Genomic DNA, 19,922 nt, shown 5'->3' on the forward strand with positions numbered 1-19,922 from the left:
CTATTATTACTTTTCCCCCCCCTCAATGGATTTTATTTTCTTCTGAGAAAAGCAGCTGCCCCAGGTCCTGGCTAGGGGTCTAAACAGACCCCAAACGAGGAACCTCGAGTCCCAGAAAAACGAGCCTGTGTCTTTAAGAAGCATTCGTTCCTCTGGGAGTTGTAGTTCTGCTGGGCCATAGAGCCCCTCCCCTCCTTCTCATCTCACCTCCTTTCTCGATCTGAACTTACACGTCCTTTAGGAAAGTGCCGCCCTCGCCAAATCTGTGGACCCGTGCAATACAGAGCTCCGAATTAGTTTTTTAGGGAGGACAAGCCAGGACAGGCGGAGGGGTGAAACTACATTTCCTAGGGTGCACCGCGAGGAGGGGGCGGGGGACAAGCGACCCGCGTTAAAGAGCCCGCGGCGCCGAACGCCCAGCAGAGGCAGGTATGTCGGTCCGTGCGGGTCCTCGCTTAGCACGCCCCGGTCCCCCGCCACTGCTTTTCGGCCCACACTCTCGGACTGGCAGGACAGAGCTTGGCCAGTAGCCTCCAGGTTCCCGATAGGGAAGAGTGTCGGAGAACTCTGCCAGCGCCCCTGGGCGTCCCCTGGCTGTAGGGGACGTCTGCTACCTGTTGGTCTGGGTCTTTTCAGTGAGAGCCCTGGGACCTGGACAGTGCCGGCCACCTGGGGACGCCTGGGACAGGGAGGGATACGGATCCCAGAGGCCCTTCACCCCTGAGGCAGGTGGGGCGCTGGATGCCAGCGCTGCTGACTGCTTTGAGGCCGTGTTTCCTGCCTTAGTTTACCCCATCTGGGCTCATCATTATGCACAAATCTCGATTACAGGACGTTTGTATAATTTACAAAGTGATTTTACTCCCAGTCAACTTCAGTTTGCCGTTTTATTTTCCAGAAGGCAAGACAGATCCCTTCATGAGCTGTTTTTATTTTGTTTTGTTTTTAACTTTCAAGCTCAGAAATGCAAAATCCCTGCACCGCCACTCTTCCAAAAAGCATATATGAAGAGGTTTTATTATTTTATTCTGTCCCTTGCTCCCCTTCCCTATCCAATTTTGGGACGGGGAAAATTAGCTGAGGACATTAAACTTGGCCTCAGTAGATGAAATGTTATTGAAAGTGGGCAGAATATTGGAATAGAGCTCTGTATTCTTTTCTAACTTTTCTGTAAATGTCAGGTATGACGGGATACACCGCAGGAGAGGTGTCTCACTCCTGCAGGGTGCTGAAGAACATGAACCTTGGCATTGCACACACCTGGCCTGCCTGTGCCGCTGTGTGTGACTGAGCAGACTCTTTTCATCTCTTTCAGCTAGTTTTCTTAACTGTATCATGTGTGTGATAAGATCCAATTCATAGGGCTATTGAGTGAGTCCTGTGAGCTGATTATGCAATGCCGGTGGTGTTGCAAAAAAAGCACTCCCCGAACTTTAGCCACTAGTATCATTCCACCTTTTGTGTTATCATAAAATACCCTTTGGGCTGATCTGGTAAAGCGTGCTGCTTCACCTAGCTTGATATCCCTAGACTTTCCGTGATTTTTTCATCTTTGGGACATCTTTGACCTGGAGAATATTTCAGAGCCAGTGTTCACTCCCCCTGGCTTCAGGGTCATGTTAAACTCTCCTGTTCCCTTTCCCTGCTGGAGAGAACTACCACTCATTGCGCACCCCCTCTACCCCCATGCCGTATTGTTTCCATTTTATTTAATACTGGCAGCAGTCCTAGGAAGTTGGTATCTTTGGCTTGCAGAGATGAGTTAACCTGTTCAAAATCACACAGGAGGAGGCAGGGATGGGAACAGAGCTCCCAGGGCTGATTTTTCAGCTTGGGACTGCTCTTCTGACCTAAGGCTCTAGTGGGGTGCAGTCCAGATAGGCCTGCCCTCCTCCCTTCTGGCCATGATCTGTCACCTGTCCATGTCTCTCAGCCATTATGCTGAGACCAAGGCTAGGCTCAGATTTTCTGGGTCATTGGACCCTCCTTGGGACATTTCTTCCTTGCTCCCTTTCAGCACCTTTGCTTGGGACCCAATGTCATTATCACTGTCACCTGAATTAGACTTAGAGTGACCCAGGTCCCAGTCATGGCTGCAGCATCTGTTAGCTTCTTTAAAGTGGAGATAATAATACTTATCCTGCAGGGGTGTTGTGAGGATAAGAAACCAAAATGTCTTAACTGCGGGCCAGTTAACTCAGTCCCAGCGGCTGTTATCATTAACATTGACCTCATTTCATTATCACCTTGTATTTGTTTAGACTTTGTCACAATGGCTAATACACTCGGAGCACTTTCCATACATTTACACCTTTCATTCTTTCCTTATTCCCACAAAGTAGGTTCAGTGTAGTGGTTAAAAGAATGGACTCTGGAGAAAAGTGTCTGGTTCATTTTGGCTGTGCTACTTGCTCGCTGTGCAACCTTGGGCAGGTTACTTAATCTCTCTGTGCCTCAGTTTCTTAATCTTTGAGGATAAAGATAGTACTTCCCTGACATGAAGTTAGAGGTTTTTTGTTTTTTTTTTCTTTTAAGTTAGAGGTTCTTACAGTGATTTTTTTTTTTTTCCTTTGAAGGTGCCAAGAGAGGGATGATATTATACTCCCCATTTTGGTTCAGGTCCTTGGAGAAGCAGAAACAAAGATGCGACTAGACTTGCAAGAGATTTATTGGGGAAGGGGGAAGAAGGGGAGGGAGCTAGAGAAGACACGGAGAGCTGTCAGGCTGCTGCCTGTGAAGGAGTACCAGAAGAAGGGAAGGAAGGAAGGAGGATAGGAAGGATGTTTGACACACTTGCAGTTCTGAGACAGTTCTGTTGGGTTGATGGGAACTCCAGGAGCCCGGGTTGCCTTTCAGAGGATCCCCATCTTGCAGGAATTGGTCTGTGTTCATGTCCTTGCTGCACAGAGTCACTGATGGGTTGGGAAGAGTTGGTGGAGGCGTGGCTTCCATGTGAACAAGCTGGGGGCACTTGTCAGTTATACTCTCTGCTGCAGGAGACCTGAGGGTGTTAGGGTGCCGGAGATCACATGGTAAGTTTGTGACCAAGCTGGAGTCCCACGAGGCTTCTTTACTGGAAAGGCCAGATGGACATCCTGGGGAATGCCTTTTTCCTCAGGTGGCTGGCCAAGATCTCTAGCTCAGACTTCCCCTCTGGATTTCCCTCCTGGGCTTAGCAGGGAACAGAGCAATTTCTCTTAGTGGTGGAGGCTCTCCCTGAAAGCTGGTGGGAGTGTGGGTGTTGCCAAGTGGTGGTGTCTGTCAGCCCTAACCGTAGGCTTGATGGCTGCAGAGTCTGGTGTGAGAGATGCTGTTGCTGTTGGTTCTTAGTGGGAGAGTGGGCTGACTCCTGGACACACACTCTGGGCCCCCCATCACCCTTCCCCATGCTCAGCTTTGGAAGTCAGAGGGAAGAGGTGGGGGGCTGCTGCTTTGTGGGACAGCACTCAGATCCCTTCCAGAGGTGGATGCCAGGGGACTTTTGAGGACTGTTTACACGTGGTCTTGGGGACTCAAGAGTCCAATTCATTTCCCATCTGGTAGGAGAGGAATGTTGAGGCAGGTAGGAGAGGGCGGAGCCATAGCTTTGGCCCACTTGCCCCTCACTTGCTCAGAGTGCCCTAGAGGAAGGCTGCCAAGCGCCTTGTAGCCCCCTTCTGGCTTGGAGCTTCTGGAAGGGACGGTCCCCTCTAAGGTCCCTCTAGTGGGCGCTGTTGGCACCCTGCCTTATCCTTTTGAACAGGTTGGTGCATCCCTCCCACAGCTGCTCCCTTCTCCAGGGAATTGCCCTTGGCTTCAGGAGCCTGGGAGGTTAGAACCTTCCTCCCCTCCCCTCCCCTCCCACTAGCTCACAGCCAATACCTGAATGATGAGTGAGACTGAATAAAGCCCTTTGCTTTCAGATGGGGACTCAATGTCAACCCCACCTTGCTCCCCTCACTCCCTCTCCTGAAGAAATCACACGCAACCAGGTTGAGAAATTCAGATACACTCACACATAACCCAGCCATCCCATACCTGGGTGTACACTGGCAGAGATGAGGTCTTAACATTCACACTCAGCCCGCACACGAATGTTTGTAGCAGCTCTTGTCCGTGATTCTCCAAACCTGGAAACAGCCCATGTGTCTTTCGATGGGTAGATGGAGACCACGGATGCCAGTCCGTGCAGTGGGGTACAAGCAGTCAACTTGGATGAGTCTCAAAGGCATTATGTTAATCAAAAGATTATAGCTGAACCATAGCTACAGAGAACAGTGTGGTTGTCAGGGGTGAAGGATGGAGGGATGGCATGCAGGATTTTTTTTTTGTCTTTTGAGTTTTTTTTAGAGAGGGAGTAAGAAGAGCAGAGAGAGAAGGAGAGAGAGAGAATCTTAAGCAGGGGCTTGACCTCACAACCCTGAGATCGTGACCTGAGCCGAAATCAAGAGTCCAACACTTAACTGACAGAGCCACCCAGGCGCCCCCATACGTGTGTTAAAATTAATAGAACTGTGTACCAGCAGGAATCAATTTTAGGGTAAGATAATTTTTTTTTTCAAAAGTTCACACACACCTTCATCTCTGTCTCAGGGAGCCCCGAACTTTGGCTAGAATGGAACAGCCCCAGGGGGTCGATTGGACGGTCATCATCCTGACTTGCCAGTACCAGGAGAGTGTCCATGTCTTCCAGACAGGTAGGGGATCCTCCCTCCCACTTTGTCTCTGATGTAGATTCCTCATCACACCCTCACAGCCCCACGAGCTGGGAGGACCTGGGTTAAAGCCCAGATTCTGCTGCTTTCTAACCATGTGACCTCAAGACCCATCATGTCATTTTCACTGAGACTCAGTTTTTTGTGTCCATTAAATGGGACTGGTTGTACTTACTCATAGAGTTGGGTGAAGATCTAACGAGTGGCTCCATGAAAAGCTACTAAGTGTTTGCTTTGGCAGCACGTATGCTGAAATTGGAACCACACAGAGAAGGTTAGCAATGGCTTCTCTGCAGGGCTGGCATGCAAATTTGTGCCACATTCCATTTTTCTTTCTCGAATACCGAATCATGACGTTGTACAGACGAAACGCACAGAATGTTATATGTCCATTATACCTCTGAAAAATAAGCTTTCCTGAGTTAACAAAGAGAAAATAGTGACTCTCAGGAGATTGGCTTTTGCTGCTCTGGACCAGGGTGGGGAGGCTGGCAGCTGGTCCCAGCTTGCGTTCTGACCCCAGAGCTGGAGGTGCGCCAGAAGCGGGAGCAGATCCCGCCTGGGACGCTGTTACTGGCCGTGGAGGACCCTGAGACGCGTGTGGGGAGCGGAGGGGCCACCCTCAATGCCCTGCTGGTGGCTGCTGAACACCTGAGTGCCCGGGCAGGCTTCACGGTGAGTGCTCACGGCGTGCCCTCCTCCGGCACGCACTCTGGTCGGAGCAGGGATGGGAGCTCACGACAGATGGTCTCCAAGGTCACCAGCTCTCTGGGCTCCATTACCTGGCCAGTTTAGCATCTGGTACCCATTTTCATACCTGTGGATTGGGCAGACTTCCCAGGTGGGGGGCAGGAGGAAGGCAGGGCCAGACCTTCTAGTGGTTCTAGGCCATTGGAGCCAGGATCTCAGAATTAGCCTTTCCAGCTTCTCTTAAAAACTTCCATCTTGCTCTCCTGGCCTCTCCTTCCCCTGTGGCAACTGTTTTCCAGGACTGGGATAGAGCTGCCCACTTTGTGCAGGGCATGGGGGTCAGTGTTCCCACTGGGACCATGTCCCCACCCCCGCAACCCCCCCACACAGCCCCTTCACTCGGCCACCTTGCCCTCATGGCTCCCTGGTGTAGGGAGTGAGGCTGGTCACAGGGACGGAGGTGGCCGTGTCAGGGGAGGCCACCACTGTTTGGTTGCCGTGGAGCTGACTTACCGTGAGTAACCCCGCTAACCCCACATTCTTGCCTATAGCTTCCCCTAAAAAATAGGGGCAGAGGGGTGGCCCAGGTGGAAGGCCTCTAGGCTCCCTCATCCAGAAGGGGCCAGGGCCACCCCTTGCCTGCCTATGGTCATTGGTCCTGATCTTGTCTTTTCTTCCTTTGGTACCTGAGTGAATTTGTGTTGGGGTCTTTCCCTGGATAAGAGGACAGCATCCTTGGGTACCTCTGCCGAGGCTTCTGTCAATGGGGCTCTTGCACTTTTGACAGGTGGTCACATCTGATGTCCTGCAGTCGGCCCGGATCCTCATCCTGCACATGGTTAGTAGGGGGCCACGTGTTTCTGCGGGGGCTGTGCTGAAGGCTGGAACCATCGGTCCCTGGGTTAGATAGTTGTTTTATCTTTGTGTTTGTGCAAGGTGCTCATTGGGCAAATCCAGAAGAATCAGAGTCAGAATTGATCCAAGTGTCCAGAAATAGGGAACAGGCAGAATATAAGCAGCACTTGTATTGTTGTCATTTATTATGGTTTAGAAGTCCAGCCAACTCTATGCATTGGCCTGGACAGAGACTGAAGCGGTCTGTGACCTTGGACAAGTCACTTGACCCTTTCTTTCTAGGCCTTAGTTTCCTCATCTGTAAAAAAAGGGTGATGCCAGTTTCTACTTCACGTGGAAGGGCTGAGATGATCCACATGAATGCTAAAACAGGGCCTGGCCTGGCTCGCTCTGAGCATTCAGGGAATATGTTTTCATTGTTTACTGGGAAGAGCCAGCCACGTAAGTTTACATAAAATGACCTCAGCTTTTTTTTTTTTTAAAGATTTTATTTATTTATTTGACAGAGAGAGAGAGCACAAGCAGGGGAAGTGGCAGACAGAGAGGGAGAAGCAGGCTCCCCGCAGAGCAGGGAGCCCTATGCAGGGCTTGATCCCAGGACCCTGAGATCATGACCTGAGCCAAAATCAAGAGTCAGTCACTTAACCAACTGAGCTATCCAGCCACCCCTTGTTTAGATTTAAAAAAAAAATAATCTCTTCACTTGACAGGGTGCTCTAACTTACAACCCCGAGGTCAAGAGTTGCACACTCTACCAACTGAGCCAGTCAAGTGCCCTTTTATTATATTTTTTAAAGGTTTTATTTTATTTATTTGACAGGCAGAGATCACAAGTAGGCAGAGAGGCAGGCAGATAGAGAAGTGGAAGCAGGCTCCCCGCTGAGCAGAGAGCCCAATGTGGGGCTTGATCCCAATCACAACCCAACCCCAGCCGAGCCGAAGGCAGAGGCCTTAACCCACTGAGCCACCAGGTGCCCCTCAAGTGCCCTTTTAATTGGAATTTTTGATTAAGATGAATACAGATCCACATGCAAGAAATAATACAAAGAGAAGCCTTTGCCAACTTTGCCCAGATTTTTCCAGGGGTAATATTTTCGAGATCTGTAATGTAACCACCAGCTAGGATATTGACATTGATATAATTCCCAGTCTTTTCCCCTGGTTTTACTTTAGCTGTGTGTGTGTGTGTGTGTGTGTGTTAAGTTCTCTTGTCTTCACCTGCTCATTATCTCATTAAAAAATTAAAAATCTGAAAGGATACAACTTAAAATGAGGGCAATGGCTATTATCCCTGAGGAATTGTTTTATTTTTGCAGATCTGCACTTTCTAATTTTTCACCATAATCATGTAATTGAAAACGTTATAAGAAAAGACTCTGGGGGCACCTGGTGACTCAGTGGGTTAAGCCTCTGCCTTCGGCTCAGGTCATGATCTCGGGGTCCTGGGATGGAGACCCACATTGGGCTCTCTGCTCAGTGGGGAGCCTGTTTCCCCACCCCCCACACCTGCCTCTCTGCCTACTTGTGATCTCTGTCTGTCAAATAAATAAATAAAATCTTTTTAAAAAAGAAGTTCTGGAAAAAAAAAAGAAAGAAAGAAAGAAAGGACTCTGATGAGGCCCTGGGTGGCTCAGTCAGTTAAGCATCTGCCTTCTGCTCAGGTCATGGATCCCAGAATCCTGGGATCAAGCCCCACTTCAGGCTCTCTTCTCAGAGGGGAGTCTGCTTCTTCCTCTCCCTCTGCCTCTCCTTGTGCTCTTTCTCTCTCAAATAAATTAAAAAAAAAAAAACTGAGATAATGCATTTCACATTAAGATTTTAAGTAATCTTTACACCCATTGTGGGGCTTGAACTCACGATCCTGAGATCAAGAGTTACATGCTCCACGGACTAAGCCAGCCAGGGGCCAGAGAAAATGTACATTGTAAAAAGTCTTCTAGCTTAATGGCTTCCTGCCTGGCACAGCTGATAGGGTGTCCCCAGGCTCTCTGCCCTGAGGGTTCTTTCTCTTGTGGCTGCTCCCTCCCTAGGGCCGAGATTTCCCTTTTGAGGACTGTGGCCGGGCCTTCACCTGCCTCCCTGTGGAGAACCCCGAGGCTCCGGTGGAGGCCATGGTCTGCAACCTGGACTGCTTGCTGGACATCATGAGCCATCGGGTGAGGCTGGCGGTGATCATGGGGCCTCACCCCAGACAGAGCCACGGCTCTCCCACGGCACCCCCGGCTATGCCATCTGTGCTGGTGCAGACAGGAGACACCAGGAGGAACGGCTCCGGGAGTGCCCAGAACTAGAGCTTCGGGAAGTTAGTCTGGGCCATGCCGGTGGAGAGGTGTCCCCCTCAGAGTAGAGGGAAGGACCGGCCTCGGCCTCACTGGTCGAGGGAGGCCCCAGCAGCCAGAGTCCTCCTGGACGGGCCGCCACAGGGTTGTGTGGGAGCAGAGAGCTGGGCCAGGCCACCGGCTCCATGCTCTCTCTCCTCCACAGCTGGGCCCAGGCTCCCCGCCAGGCGTGTGGATTTGCAGCACCGACATGCTGCTGTCTGTTCCTCCAAACCCAGGTGAGCCTGAGAAGGCTTGGGACTGCCTACCCTAGCCACAGCCAGCCACCTTTCTTCACTTGGTCTCTGGGCTTCCCTTCCCCCTCTGGTTAGAGAACGGAGACACCCCACCCTCCCGCTTCGGCTCTGCAGGGCTCCGTGGAAGAATTTTGGGAGGGCAGGTGTTGCCATTCCCCCAGAGGAATGCCCCTTGTCTTTGGAGACCATGTTCCCTATAGAGGTGTCTGGATGCCCCTGCCCGGAGCTCTTGCCTCCTCCTGGCTGGGGCCCCGTGTCTTGGGGTTGGGGGCCCCAGGGACCTGCCTGACTGCCTCACTCACAGGGATCAGCTGGGACAACTTCCGGGGAGCCAGAGTGATTGCCCTTCCGGGGAGCATGGCCTATGCCCGGAACCATGGTGTTTTCCTCACTGATGCCCAGGTAGTGCCCCTGCGACGGTGGTGTGGGCCACTGAACCATCTGGGTTGGCCTCCTGGCCCTGTGCTCAGGGAAGCCTCTCATCCGGGGCTTTGTGGCATGGTGTGGATCGGGAGCAGCTGCCCTGCAAACAGACCCTGTGCTCACTTAATTGGCCCCTGCTGGGTTCTGTGCTCGCGCTCAGGTGATGAAGACTTTCAGAGCCTGCCCTCTACCGTCGGGGGGTGGGAGTGTCTGCGCTCATGCCCCCCCCCCCCCCCCCCCCCCCCGCCAGCATGCTGGGACCTGGTTTTCATTGGGAGAACACCTTGTGGTCCCCTCCTGGCTGATCCTCCCTTGCTGTTTGCCCTAACTCTGTTCTCTTCCCCACCCCACGCAGGGCTTTGTTTTGGACATTTACTACCAAGGCACCGAGGCAGAGATACAACGGTGTGCCAGGCCGGATGGGCGGGTGCCACTGGTACGGCTGCTAGACCCACACTGGGGGCTTTGGAGGCCTTCTGGGATGAGGCAGGGAGTGTTTGCCTTCCCGCTCAGGGCAGAGCTCCACTCCTTCCAGAACATTCCGGGGCAGGCCAGAACCAGAAGCTGAGTAAGGTCTAGAACTAGCGTTCAGGGGTGCAGGTAGAGCTAGAATCTGAGGAAGGTGTGGCCTTGGAATTCAGGGTCTGGTCCCGAACCAGAAAGTGAGTAATTTTGGGAAGCAGTTGGGAGGAAGTCTAGAATCTGACTTGGGGGATGCTTTTAGAATGAAAGACAAGGATAGGACTGTTGGGTAAGAGTTTGGGACTGGACTTTGAGGAAGATAGGGAACTATTTCTCGTTCTCTATCTCTAGTTCAGGAAGGCCTGAAAATTGAGGGGGGTGTCAGAATGTGCCTGTTGAGGGGTCCCTGAGTGGGAGCCACTCCCAGTAAGCCTGGAGTCTGGGTGCTGGAGTGGCCCAGACACAAAGGACCCTGTCCTGTGTGGCAGTCAACCTTGCCTGGCCTGTCTGCATGGGCCTTCCCATACCCTTCCCAACTCAGGCCCAAGCCTGGCCCTAGCGTACACCCCTCCCCACCTGACCCTGACCTCTTCAGGTCTCCGGAGTCGCCTTTTTCTCTGTGGAGACAGCTGAGCACCTCCTGGCCACCCATGTGAGCCCACCCTTGGATGCCTGCACCTACATGGGCTTGGACTCCGGAGCCCGGCCTGTCCAGGTGACCAGGGGTGTGGGCTGGGGTCCCCAGGCCTTGGATAGACATCCTGACACTGGCCACCTCGTTGCATGGCCTTGGGCCAGTCCCTTTCCCTCTCTGGGTCAGTGTCTCTGGGAATGGGACTCCCCAGCTCAGCCCAGGAACCTTCCCAATAGCTGTGCTTCCTACCCCTGCCCCAGCTGTCTCTCTTTTTCGACATCCTGCTCTGCATGGCCCGGAACGTGAACAGGGAGGACTTCCTGGTGGGGCAGCCCCCGGAGATGGGGCAGGGTGACTCGGACGGCGCAGGTTATCTGCAGGCTGCCCGGGCTGAGCTGTGGAGGGAGCTTCGAGATCAGCCCCTCACCATGGGTGGGTACTGCCGCTCGGCTCTCTGGGGCGGGGAGACCACAGGAGTGAGGGCCCCTCAATGCGGTGGCTTCCTGCCCAGACTCCAGGCTCCCAGACCAGGCAGGCCTAGTGCCTGCCAGACAATGACCCTCTCCCAGTCCAGAACCCATAACTCTCATCCCTTCTCCTTTGTTTCATTCCCGGGCCCCAGTTCCAGTCTTTCTGCTCCTAGCTGGATGACCTGGACAGGTGCTGAGCCTCTCTGGAGTCCCACTTCCCCAGGGGACAGTGGGCTCATTGGCCTGCCTGCCTGCCTTCCCGGGGCCTGATGATGTGTGTTCCGGTGGGAGGCCTGGCCTGGCATCTGCCACAGCAGGCACGAGGTTGGGGTCAGTGCTTGTGTCTTTACAGCTTATGTCCCTGACGGCAGCTACAACTACCTGAGTAACTCGGCCAGTGCGTTCCTGTGCAGCCTCACGTTCCCAGGGGCTCCCAGGGCCCGGGTAGTGCACTCCCAGGTGGAGGTAAGGCCTGCCTGGGGCCGGGGGGGGCAGCAGAAGTGCCTGCTGGGGTACCTGTGGACGGGTGGGGCGGGGGCTTCAGGAAAGGGAAGGGATAGCCGGTGCTTGGAACAGACCACCTACGAGTGTAGGTGCGATTATTCTCATCGTTCACATGAGGCACTGGAGGCTCAGAGAGGTTAAGTATCTTGCTTAAAGCCACAGAGCCCATGAGTGGCCAGGTCTGCCTGACTGAGAAACTAGAGAAAACTCGCTCCACGCTTTCTGTGGGGTCTGCTTGGGGAGACAGGCACATTTGAGGCGACAGGCCAGGGTCAGTGCCATGGGCTGAGGAAGCAGGCAGGGAGAGCTCACGGGTGGCCCTCAGAGTGGCAGGGGTGGGGGTGGCTGGACAGGTGGGAGAGGATTCCTGGGAGAGCTGTCATGGGGGACCTCTGTCACGAAGGGCAGATTTGGTCTGGGGGAGAAGGCGGGCAGAGTGTGCCACTAGGGGCCAACGTGGACAAGGGGTGAGGGGAGCTGGCCTGAGGTTGGGGCCAGGGTAGAGGGATCTGGCTGGCCATCAGGCTTGGGGAATAGCGGGAATTCTGGCCAGGGCCTTGGATGCTCAAGGGGATTGGGCAGTCCTGGGCTTAGGGCTCTCACGACCTCCTCCCTGGCTTCATAGGAGCCGGAGCTCCTGGGCGGTGGCAGCTCTGTGGTCAGCTGCCTGCTGGAGGGCCCCGTCCGGCTGGGTGCTGGGAGTGTCTTGCAACACTGCCACCTTCAGGTGAGGCCAGGCAGCAGGGCAGAGGGAGGGCAGGGCTCCAGCGGCCGGGGGCCAGAATGGACCGGTGGGGGTACCAAGGGCAGTGCTGGGATGCCTGCCTTCTCTTTTCCAGGGCCCCGTTCACGTCGGCACTGGCTGCCTTGTGAGTGGCCTGGACACAGCGCAGTGCGAGGCCCTGCGTGGCTTGGAGCTGCACGATCTCGTCCTGCAGGGACACCACGTGCGGCTGCATGGTGCCCCAGGCCGTGTATTCACCCTCGTTGGCCGTCTAGACAGCTGGGAGGTAGGTGTCCTCCCCACCTCCCTCATCGCCCACCATAACGCTTTGGGGAGCCCCGAGCGTCCCAGCCCGGCTCCTACGCCGCTGTGAGTGTCTCTAAGCCCTGGCCTGAGGGACAGGGGTGAGGAGGGTGTGGTCGGTAGTCTCAGCAGGCCTTTCCCTCCTCCCTCCTTGTCTGCTGTGTGGTGGGCCAGGTGGGAATTTTTATGCCCATGTCGTAGGCCAGATGCTGAGGTTCAGAGAGAGTGGTGGCCCACCTTGGACTGCAGAGCCAGTTATGGTCGATGATGGGCCTAGAAACAGGTTTCCACTCTGAGTTCCCGGAACCTGGCAGGAGAATTGAGGCTTCAGAGCTTGGCACAGTGTTTCAGAGCTCGCTTGTGTATGTGCCTGTCTCTCTTCCTGTCCCTTCTGGCCTTAGTGTCCCTCACCCCCTCCTGTCGCCCCCAATGCCCTGACTGCCTCCTCCTCTTCCCCCAGAGGCAGGGGACAGGAACGTATCTCAACATGTCCTGGAGTGAATTCTTCCGGAAAACAGGTGTTCGGTAAGGTGGGTGGCCCCGATGGGCCTCCATGGGCCTTGGCAGCCAGGGGGGGCTGCCTCTCTGGGGCTCATTCCTGCCCTTGCTCCTGCCCCACAGAGCTGCACCGACCCCTCCAACCGTCCCTGGGGCCTGGGGTAGTTTGGGGCAGCCTGATTTGCCCCAGCATCTTCCTGGGCAACTCCAGATTCCTGGCTCTGCTTAGGTCTCGGAAAGGAGGCAAGACAGCTGGGCCTCCCTCTCTGAATTGTCCACTTGGGCTGCCTCCGGAAGAGTTTGGACTGTGCCCACGAATGAGCCAGCTCCCAGCTGACAGGCAGTCAGGGCTTGGTGACCAGGCAGGAGCCCTGCCTTCCCCCCTGCTCATGTGCCTTTTCCTCACATCAGGGACTGGGATCTGTGGGATCCAGACACTCCCCCTGCAGAGCGTTGCCTTCTTAGTGCCCGCCTCTTTCCTGTGCTCCACCCTTTGAGGGCCTTGGGGCCCCAGGACTTGCTGTGGATGCTGGACCCCCAGGAGGATGGGGGCAAGGCCCTACGGGCCTGGCGGGCCTGTTGGCGTCTGTCCTGGGAGCAGCTGCAGCCGTGCCTGGACCGGGCTGCCATCCTGGCCTCCCGCCGGGACCTGTTCTTCTGCCAGGCCCTGCGTAAGGCGAGACGTGTGCTGGAGGCCCGGCAGGACCTTAGCCTGCGCCCGTTGACCCGGGCCGCTGTCCGAGAGGGCTGTCCTGGGCTCCTGCTGGCCACGCTGGACGAGGGTGAGTGTACTGGAAAGCCCGTCCCACCATCACCTGCCCTCTGAGTCATCAGTCTAGGGCACTAGGGAGCCAGGAGACTTTAAAGCAGGGGAGAGACGCAGTAGAGTGTACTTGTAACTTTGTGGGAAGTTTCATCCCTGTCCGTGGGGGGTTTGGTGAGAGGCCGAGGCCTAGGACTGAGCCTCTGGGTCCTTGGGGCATCAGCAAACCCTGCATGTTTTGCAGTGGGTTGGGATGTGGTTGGCTCCATCTGAAGGCCCGGGCACACGGGCTAGGGGCTCAGGCTTAGTCTCATGGGCAGACCTCATTATCTGGGGTTGAGAGTAAACCCAGGTGGTCTGACCCGAAAGCCTGAGCTCCCAGCCGCTGGGGACGTCCCGGGTGAGGGGTGAAGAGGTACATCTGGGGTAGGGCTGATGAGAAGAACTTTCCCAGGCAGCAAGGCGGGGTACACTCATGAGCAAGGACACATCTTGGGCAAAATTGAAGAGGTATGAGGGACCTGGAGTGTTTGGGGATGGCCAAGTAGTCTTCTGGGGCAGGCTCCTCCCCCACCACACTGACTCCTCGTTTCTCAGTTGCAGCTGGTGCGGGAGACCCTGGTGTGGCAGCCCGGGCTCTGGCCTGTGTGGCCGATGTCCTGGGCTGCATGGCAGAGGGTCGAGGAGGCTTACGGAGCGGGCCAGCTGCCAACCCTGGGTGGATGCGGCCCTTCTCGTACCTGGAGTGTGGAGACTTGGTGGGAGGTGTGCAGGCGCTGGCCCAGGAGCGGGACAAGTGGCTGACCAGGTGGGTGCTAATGACATCAAGACCTTTGGAGAGGTCCCTGGCCATCCTTGGAGGTGGAGACCCACAGGGAGGTGGGGTGTCTTCCTACCCAGGTTACCCAGAGCAGTCGGGTCCCCAAGCCCAGGCAGTCCATTCCCAACGTGGGGCTGCATGCCAGCCTATCTCCGTGCCCTCTTGGCAGGCCGGCCTTGCTGGTGCGAGCTGCCCGCCACTATGAGGGAGCCGGGCAGATTCTTATCCGCCAGGCTGTGATGTCAGCCCAGCGCTTTGTCTCCACGGAGCCGGTAGAGCTGCCAGCACCCGGGCAGTGGGTGGTGGCCGAGTGCCCGGCTCGTGTGGATTTCTCTGGTGAGCCCCGGGCGTTGGGGGTGAGGGTAGCCACCCCAGAGCTGGGCTCGCAGCCCTTGTGACCCACTTGGTCTTGTCCAATTGCTGAAGGTGGCTGGAGTGACACGCCACCCCTTGCCTATGAGCTCGGTGGGGCAGTGCTGGGTTTGGCTGTGCGAGTGGATGGCCGCCGGCCCATCGGGGCCAGGGCACGCCGCATCCTGGAGCCCGAGCTGTGGCTGGCAGTGGGGCCTCGGCAGGACAAGATGGCCATGAAGATGGTATGCTGGAGCCTGGATGACCTGCAGGATTACTGCCAGCCCCATGCCCCAGGTCAGGGCGCTTGTGACATCTACAGGCGGGGATGGCACTCGTGGCCAGCTGAGGGGTGAGGGCAGAACCTTGGAGACCCTGCAGGCAGGCCATAGAGGTCTGGCCTGAGGGGGAGCCTGTCTGGTGGAGGAGCCCCGAAGTCATCAGAGGGCCTCTTATGGCTTAGGGATGGGGCCTACAATACTGCTGGGCTTTTGTCCCCCAGTGAGCCCCATGCTGGGCTGGGCAGTAGTGGAGGTGGCTTGGGGTATCTGCTTCTACCCTTGGAGACCAAATTCCTTGCCGGTCCCTTTGCAGGGGCTCTGCTGAAGGCAGCCTTCATCTGTGCGGGGATTGTGCATGTCGGCTCCAAGCTTTCGTTGAGAGAGCAGCTGCTGCAGACCTTCGGGGGAGGCTTCGAGCTGCACGCCTGGTCTGAGCTGCCCCATGGCTCTGGTCTTGGTGAGCGGGTCTTATCTCCCTGCTGCCCACCGGTTGCGTCCCCAACCCCCGGCCTCCCCTCTGATCCCCTCCCCGACCTCTGCCCAGCCGAGGGAGCGGGTGGGGCAGGACGGGGCTGGGCAGGGCTGTTTCATGCCTGGTGTCTTCCTCGGCACCCTGCAGGCACGAGCAGCATCCTGGCAGGCGCAGCCCTGGCTGCCTTGCAGAGGGCCGCGGGCCGGGTGGTGGGCACCGAGGCCCTGATCCATGCAGTGCTGCACCTGGAACAGGTGCTCACCACAGGTATGGGACTGCCCTGGGGCAGGAGGGAGGTCACGGGCATTTCTCTGAGGCCCTCCAGGGGCTCCCTGGACTTGCAGCCAGCCATGTAACTGTATTACTTAAAGTGGCTACAGTGTCCTTCTTACTACCCCGACCCTTTCTGGTTGGTTTTCAACTTGAAATATTTCAACCTCCAAGGGCCTGATGCTTTAGGAGCACCTACTAAGTGCCAGATTCAGTGCTGCAGCTTTCATGTGTCTTACTAGGTACCTGTTATACCCAGTGCTAGTCCTCATGATTCTGTCCCCACCAAGGGCTGTCCCTCAGGGTGGGGCTGGGCAAAGGTGGGTTTGGAATAGGGAATAGAACTTTAAGCTTGCCTTCTGGCCACATGTGCCCCCCACTACCATAGGGGGGGTGCGTAGAAGGCCCAATACATGGCTGTGATCATAATGGAATTTTACTGGCACCTTCCTCCCCAACACTACCATGGGCCCTTGGAATCTGTGCACAAGGGAGAGCAGCTGAAGGTTTGTCTGACTCCAGATCCTATGGCGCTCTGGTCACCTCCGGATGCAGGGCCTCACCTGCAGGACCCTGGGAAGGAAGCTGGATGCCTGACTGTGGCATCTTCTCTGGCTACTTTGTAGCCCAGCCTCCTCCCTTCACTGCCATGATTCACCCCCAGAAAGGGTAGTCATTAGCAGGGTGGGGGGAGGGGGCTTATCACTTTCCTTCTGAGGTGTACCATTCAAATCCTTCATATAGCCAACTGACAACAATTTGTTAAATATCCACTCTGTGTTGGGCCTTGGGGATAAAATGAGCAAGTGAGCAAAAACAGGGTTCTTGCCCTCAGAAATCCTATCACCTACTGAGACAGACCCAAATCAATAACCACTCAGATGAACATATAATTACACGCTGTGCTGAGTGCTCTAAAGGAGAGGGGTGCTGGTAAAGAGTTCTTGACATTGGGAGCCTGACGCAACCGCCATGTCTTGGCTGTAAAGTTCCAGATGCTTCCTGCCATTGGCATATTGTACTTTAAATCCTTGTAGGCCCTTCCCCAGATATGAAAGGCCTATCTCAGAATTCTCTCAAATGGTGTCACTTTTATATAGCTGCAAGAGGAGGAGATCCATACTGTTCATTGGTAAAGCAAGATGTGAACAAGCTCTTTCACGTTCAATGATGATGGTGAAAATGAGAGATGCTGAAAAGCTGGTTTCTAGCATCAGCACTCTTTTTTTTAAATTTTAATTTTTATTTATGTATTTATTTATTTTTTTAAAAGATTTTATTTATTTATTTGACACAGAGAGAGGTCACAAGTAGGCAGAGAGGCAGGCAGAGAGAGACAGGGAAGCAGGCTCCCTGCTGAGCAGAGAGCTCAATGCGGGGCTCGATCCCAGGACCCTGGGATCAGGACCTGAGCCGAAGGCAGAGGATTAACCCACTGAGCCACCAAGGCGCCCCTAACATTAGCACTCTTTATTAGAAAAGACAGGGTGCAGAGGCCTGTTAGGCTGCAGGGAAGGTCCTATGTCATCTCTCCTGGAGGAGAGAAGTTTACCATTAGGGCTTACCCTTTGATGTGGTTTACCCAATTCCATTTACAGTTAGGTCTGCAACAGAACTCAGGCCTTGTGAGTTCCAAGCTTGGCTCCAGAGTGAAACCCTTTTCCCTTGCTGGGCTTGTCCTTTTCCCAGGGCTGGGGGCAGAAGCTGCACAGCTAACCTGGCCTAGCCTGAGTTGGGGGAAGCTGTCTTCCCACACTGGTCCCTGCCCGGGGTGTAGGGCTGGGAGCCGGGGCTGGGACACAGAAGTTGAGCCAGATAGGCTCCAAAAGTGATGGGATGCTGGGGTTGCAGGAGGTGGCTGGCAGGACCAAGTGGGTGGCCTAATGCCTGGCATCAAGGTGGGCCGCTCCCGGGCTCAGCTGCCACTGAAGGTGGATGTGGAGGAGATCACTGTGCCTGAGGGCTTTGTCCAGCAGCTCAATGACCACCTGCTACTGGTGTACACTGGCAAGACCCGGCTGGCACGGAATCTGCTGCAGGTGAGCCCTGGCCCCAGGAGGGAGGGAGGCAGGCAGCTCGGCTGGGCCCACAACCTTACTGCCTCCCTCCTGCCCCATCTGCAGGATGTGCTGAGGAACTGGTATGCCCGGCTGCCTGCCGTCGTGCAGAATGCCCACAGCCTGGTGCAGCACACCGAGGAATGTGCTGAAGCCTTCCGCCAAGGTGAGGTCCTTCTTGTTGGGTCTCAGGGCACTGGGAGTGAGTACCTTGTCACCTGTGGGTTTAAGGTCAGGAGCCTTTGCAGGCTTGGCTCAGACCCCATATATGAGGCCCCTGGAGACAAAAGTCTACCATCTTCTCTGTGGGGTCTCACTCTTAGGTGGGAGCACTATCTTAGGATAACACTTGCATCACAAGGCAGGCCTCTAGCCCCACTGACCAGGCAGTAGACTGGGAAGGAGGCTGAGCCCCAGTGTTGAGTTCCACAGTCAGTGGATCAGGGTTCCATGTGTGTGGCCACAGTTGACTAAATACTGTATTGGGCCCCACGCCAGCCGCTCTATGCACCTTTACTCCTCAAACAACCCTGTGTGGCGGGCTTCAGCACTCCTGTGTCCAGCCAGACTGGACCTAGGTTTTTAACCATGACACTGGTTAAGTAGTGCCTCTTGGCACCTCATTCGGTCTACAAATGGGTGTTGAAGGAATATCCTGGCTCAGGCAGGCCGCTCCTCTCTGTCCCCTCTCCAGGGAGCCTGCCTTTGCTGGGCCAGTGCCTGACCTCATACTGGGAACAAAAGAAGCTCATGGCTCCAGGTTGTGAGCCCCTGGCTGTGCGGCGTATGATGGATGTCCTGGCCCCCCACGTACATGGCCAGAGCCTGGCAGGGGCAGGTGGCGGGGGTTTTCTCTATCTGTTGACCAAGGAGCCGCGGCAAAAGGAGGCTCTGGAGGCTGTCCTGGCCAAGACTGAGGTACCTGTGTTGGGGGTGTGGTTATTGGTGGGGGACAGGAGCCCTCACTGTGGCCCACCACTGAGCAGGGGCTACAGCTGCAAGTCTCCCGACCACCTAGCAGCATGAAGTTTGTGGCCCGAGACCTGCTCAGAGCCTCCTATCCTCTGAACACCTCCTGTCCTTTGCTCACAGGGCCTCGGGAACTACAGCGTCCACCTGGTACAAGTGGACACTCAGGGCCTGAGCCTGCAGCTACTGGGGGGTGAGACCTCAACCTGATGCTCCTTCCCAGAAGGCTTGTCCCTCTGTAAGAGGAGAAAACCTGAAGCTACAGCGGCCCTGCCCTTCCTTCCCCCATGGGAGTGTCAGCCTTCTACTCTACCCAGCCCTTTGCGAACCTGCTCCCAAAGGAAGCCAGCCACCGGGAGCTGGGGCCCAGCCCTTTCTGGAGCTTGGGAATGGATGGTGCCTGGGAATAGGACTGTGACCTTCTGGTTGACTGTGGCCTAGGCTTCGCCTCTGCTCCATCTGGACATAGGAAAGTCCTAAGCTCAGTGTCCCATGTGGCCTTTACAAAGGCCCACCTTGGGCCTTGGCCTCCTCATTCTCCAGGAGGGCCTGGAAAAAGGATGACCAGCTTTAGCAGATGGCTGGGGTCCCTTGGTAAGGCTAACCCTGAAAAGGCTCTCTGAGGCATTTCCTGTGGCCTTCCTTAGAGGTCAGGCGTTTGCCTGAGAAGACTTCCCGTTCAACACTCATTCCTAGTCTGACTTGATGGAGGAGGCGGAACAGGGGTGTGGGTCCATACTCCTGTTTGTGGCCATGAGCCAATGCGGTCTTACAGTAAGTCACCGCTAATGGAGGCCTTAACCATTAACACTACGGACGATGCCACATGTCCCAGTGCCTATGGGCAATTGGTTCTCAGGATTGCAACCTTCTTGGAATAAATTTTCTCTGCCCTTCCAGGCTGTTTTCATAAAGCTCTTTTTTGTCCCTGCCAGGAGTAATTCCCACTTGCCTTGGCACTGTGGCCAACTGCCCCTGAGATGATCCAGCTCCTGGTGCTAAGGGCCCAGGAGGGGCATGAGGATCCAGGATTAGAGGAGGTTGAGGTGCGTGCTTCCATGTGGGTCCTGACGGTGGCTGTGTACCCCTCGGGGTGCAGGAGGAGGC

The 19,922-nt window shown here is 55.5% G+C and overlaps 1 protein-coding gene across 1 annotated transcript; it reads left to right on the plus strand.

Moving 5' to 3' along the window:
* The first annotated feature begins 379 nt into the window (after positions 1 to 379).
* FCSK (fucose kinase) lies at positions 380 to 19,712 on the plus strand. The gene is made up of 24 exons (XM_080828327.1): positions 380 to 429; positions 4,573 to 4,676; positions 5,218 to 5,369; positions 6,172 to 6,222; positions 8,270 to 8,395; positions 8,724 to 8,796; positions 9,119 to 9,216; positions 9,593 to 9,673; positions 10,295 to 10,414; positions 10,594 to 10,765; positions 11,156 to 11,268; positions 11,933 to 12,034; positions 12,147 to 12,317; positions 12,795 to 12,859; positions 13,244 to 13,614; positions 14,193 to 14,403; positions 14,585 to 14,751; positions 14,842 to 15,063; positions 15,361 to 15,504; positions 15,667 to 15,786; positions 17,641 to 17,828; positions 17,913 to 18,012; positions 18,541 to 18,764; positions 18,939 to 19,712. The coding sequence occupies exons 2-24, from the start codon at positions 4,595 to 4,597 to the stop codon at positions 19,023 to 19,025; spliced, it is 3,240 nt and encodes a 1,079-aa protein (XP_080684453.1). The 5' UTR covers positions 380 to 429; positions 4,573 to 4,594; the 3' UTR covers positions 19,026 to 19,712.
* The last annotated feature ends 210 nt before the right edge of the window (positions 19,713 to 19,922 follow it).

This window comes from Martes martes (genome assembly GCF_963455335.1).
Source record: "Martes martes genome assembly, chromosome: 17".
NCBI lineage: Eukaryota > Metazoa > Chordata > Mammalia > Carnivora > Mustelidae > Martes > Martes martes.

Coding starts and splice junctions, on each gene's coding strand:
- FCSK (XM_080828327.1), top strand. CDS start 4,595: ATGGAACAGCCCCAGGGGGTCGATTGGACGGTCATCATCCTGACTTGC. Junction 8,797..9,118: donor GTCTGTTCCTCCAAACCCAG/GTGAGCCTGAGA, acceptor CCTCACTCACAG/GGATCAGCTGGGACAACTTC. Junction 12,860..13,243: donor TTCCGGAAAACAGGTGTTCG/GTAAGGTGGGTG, acceptor TCCTCACATCAG/GGACTGGGATCTGTGGGATC.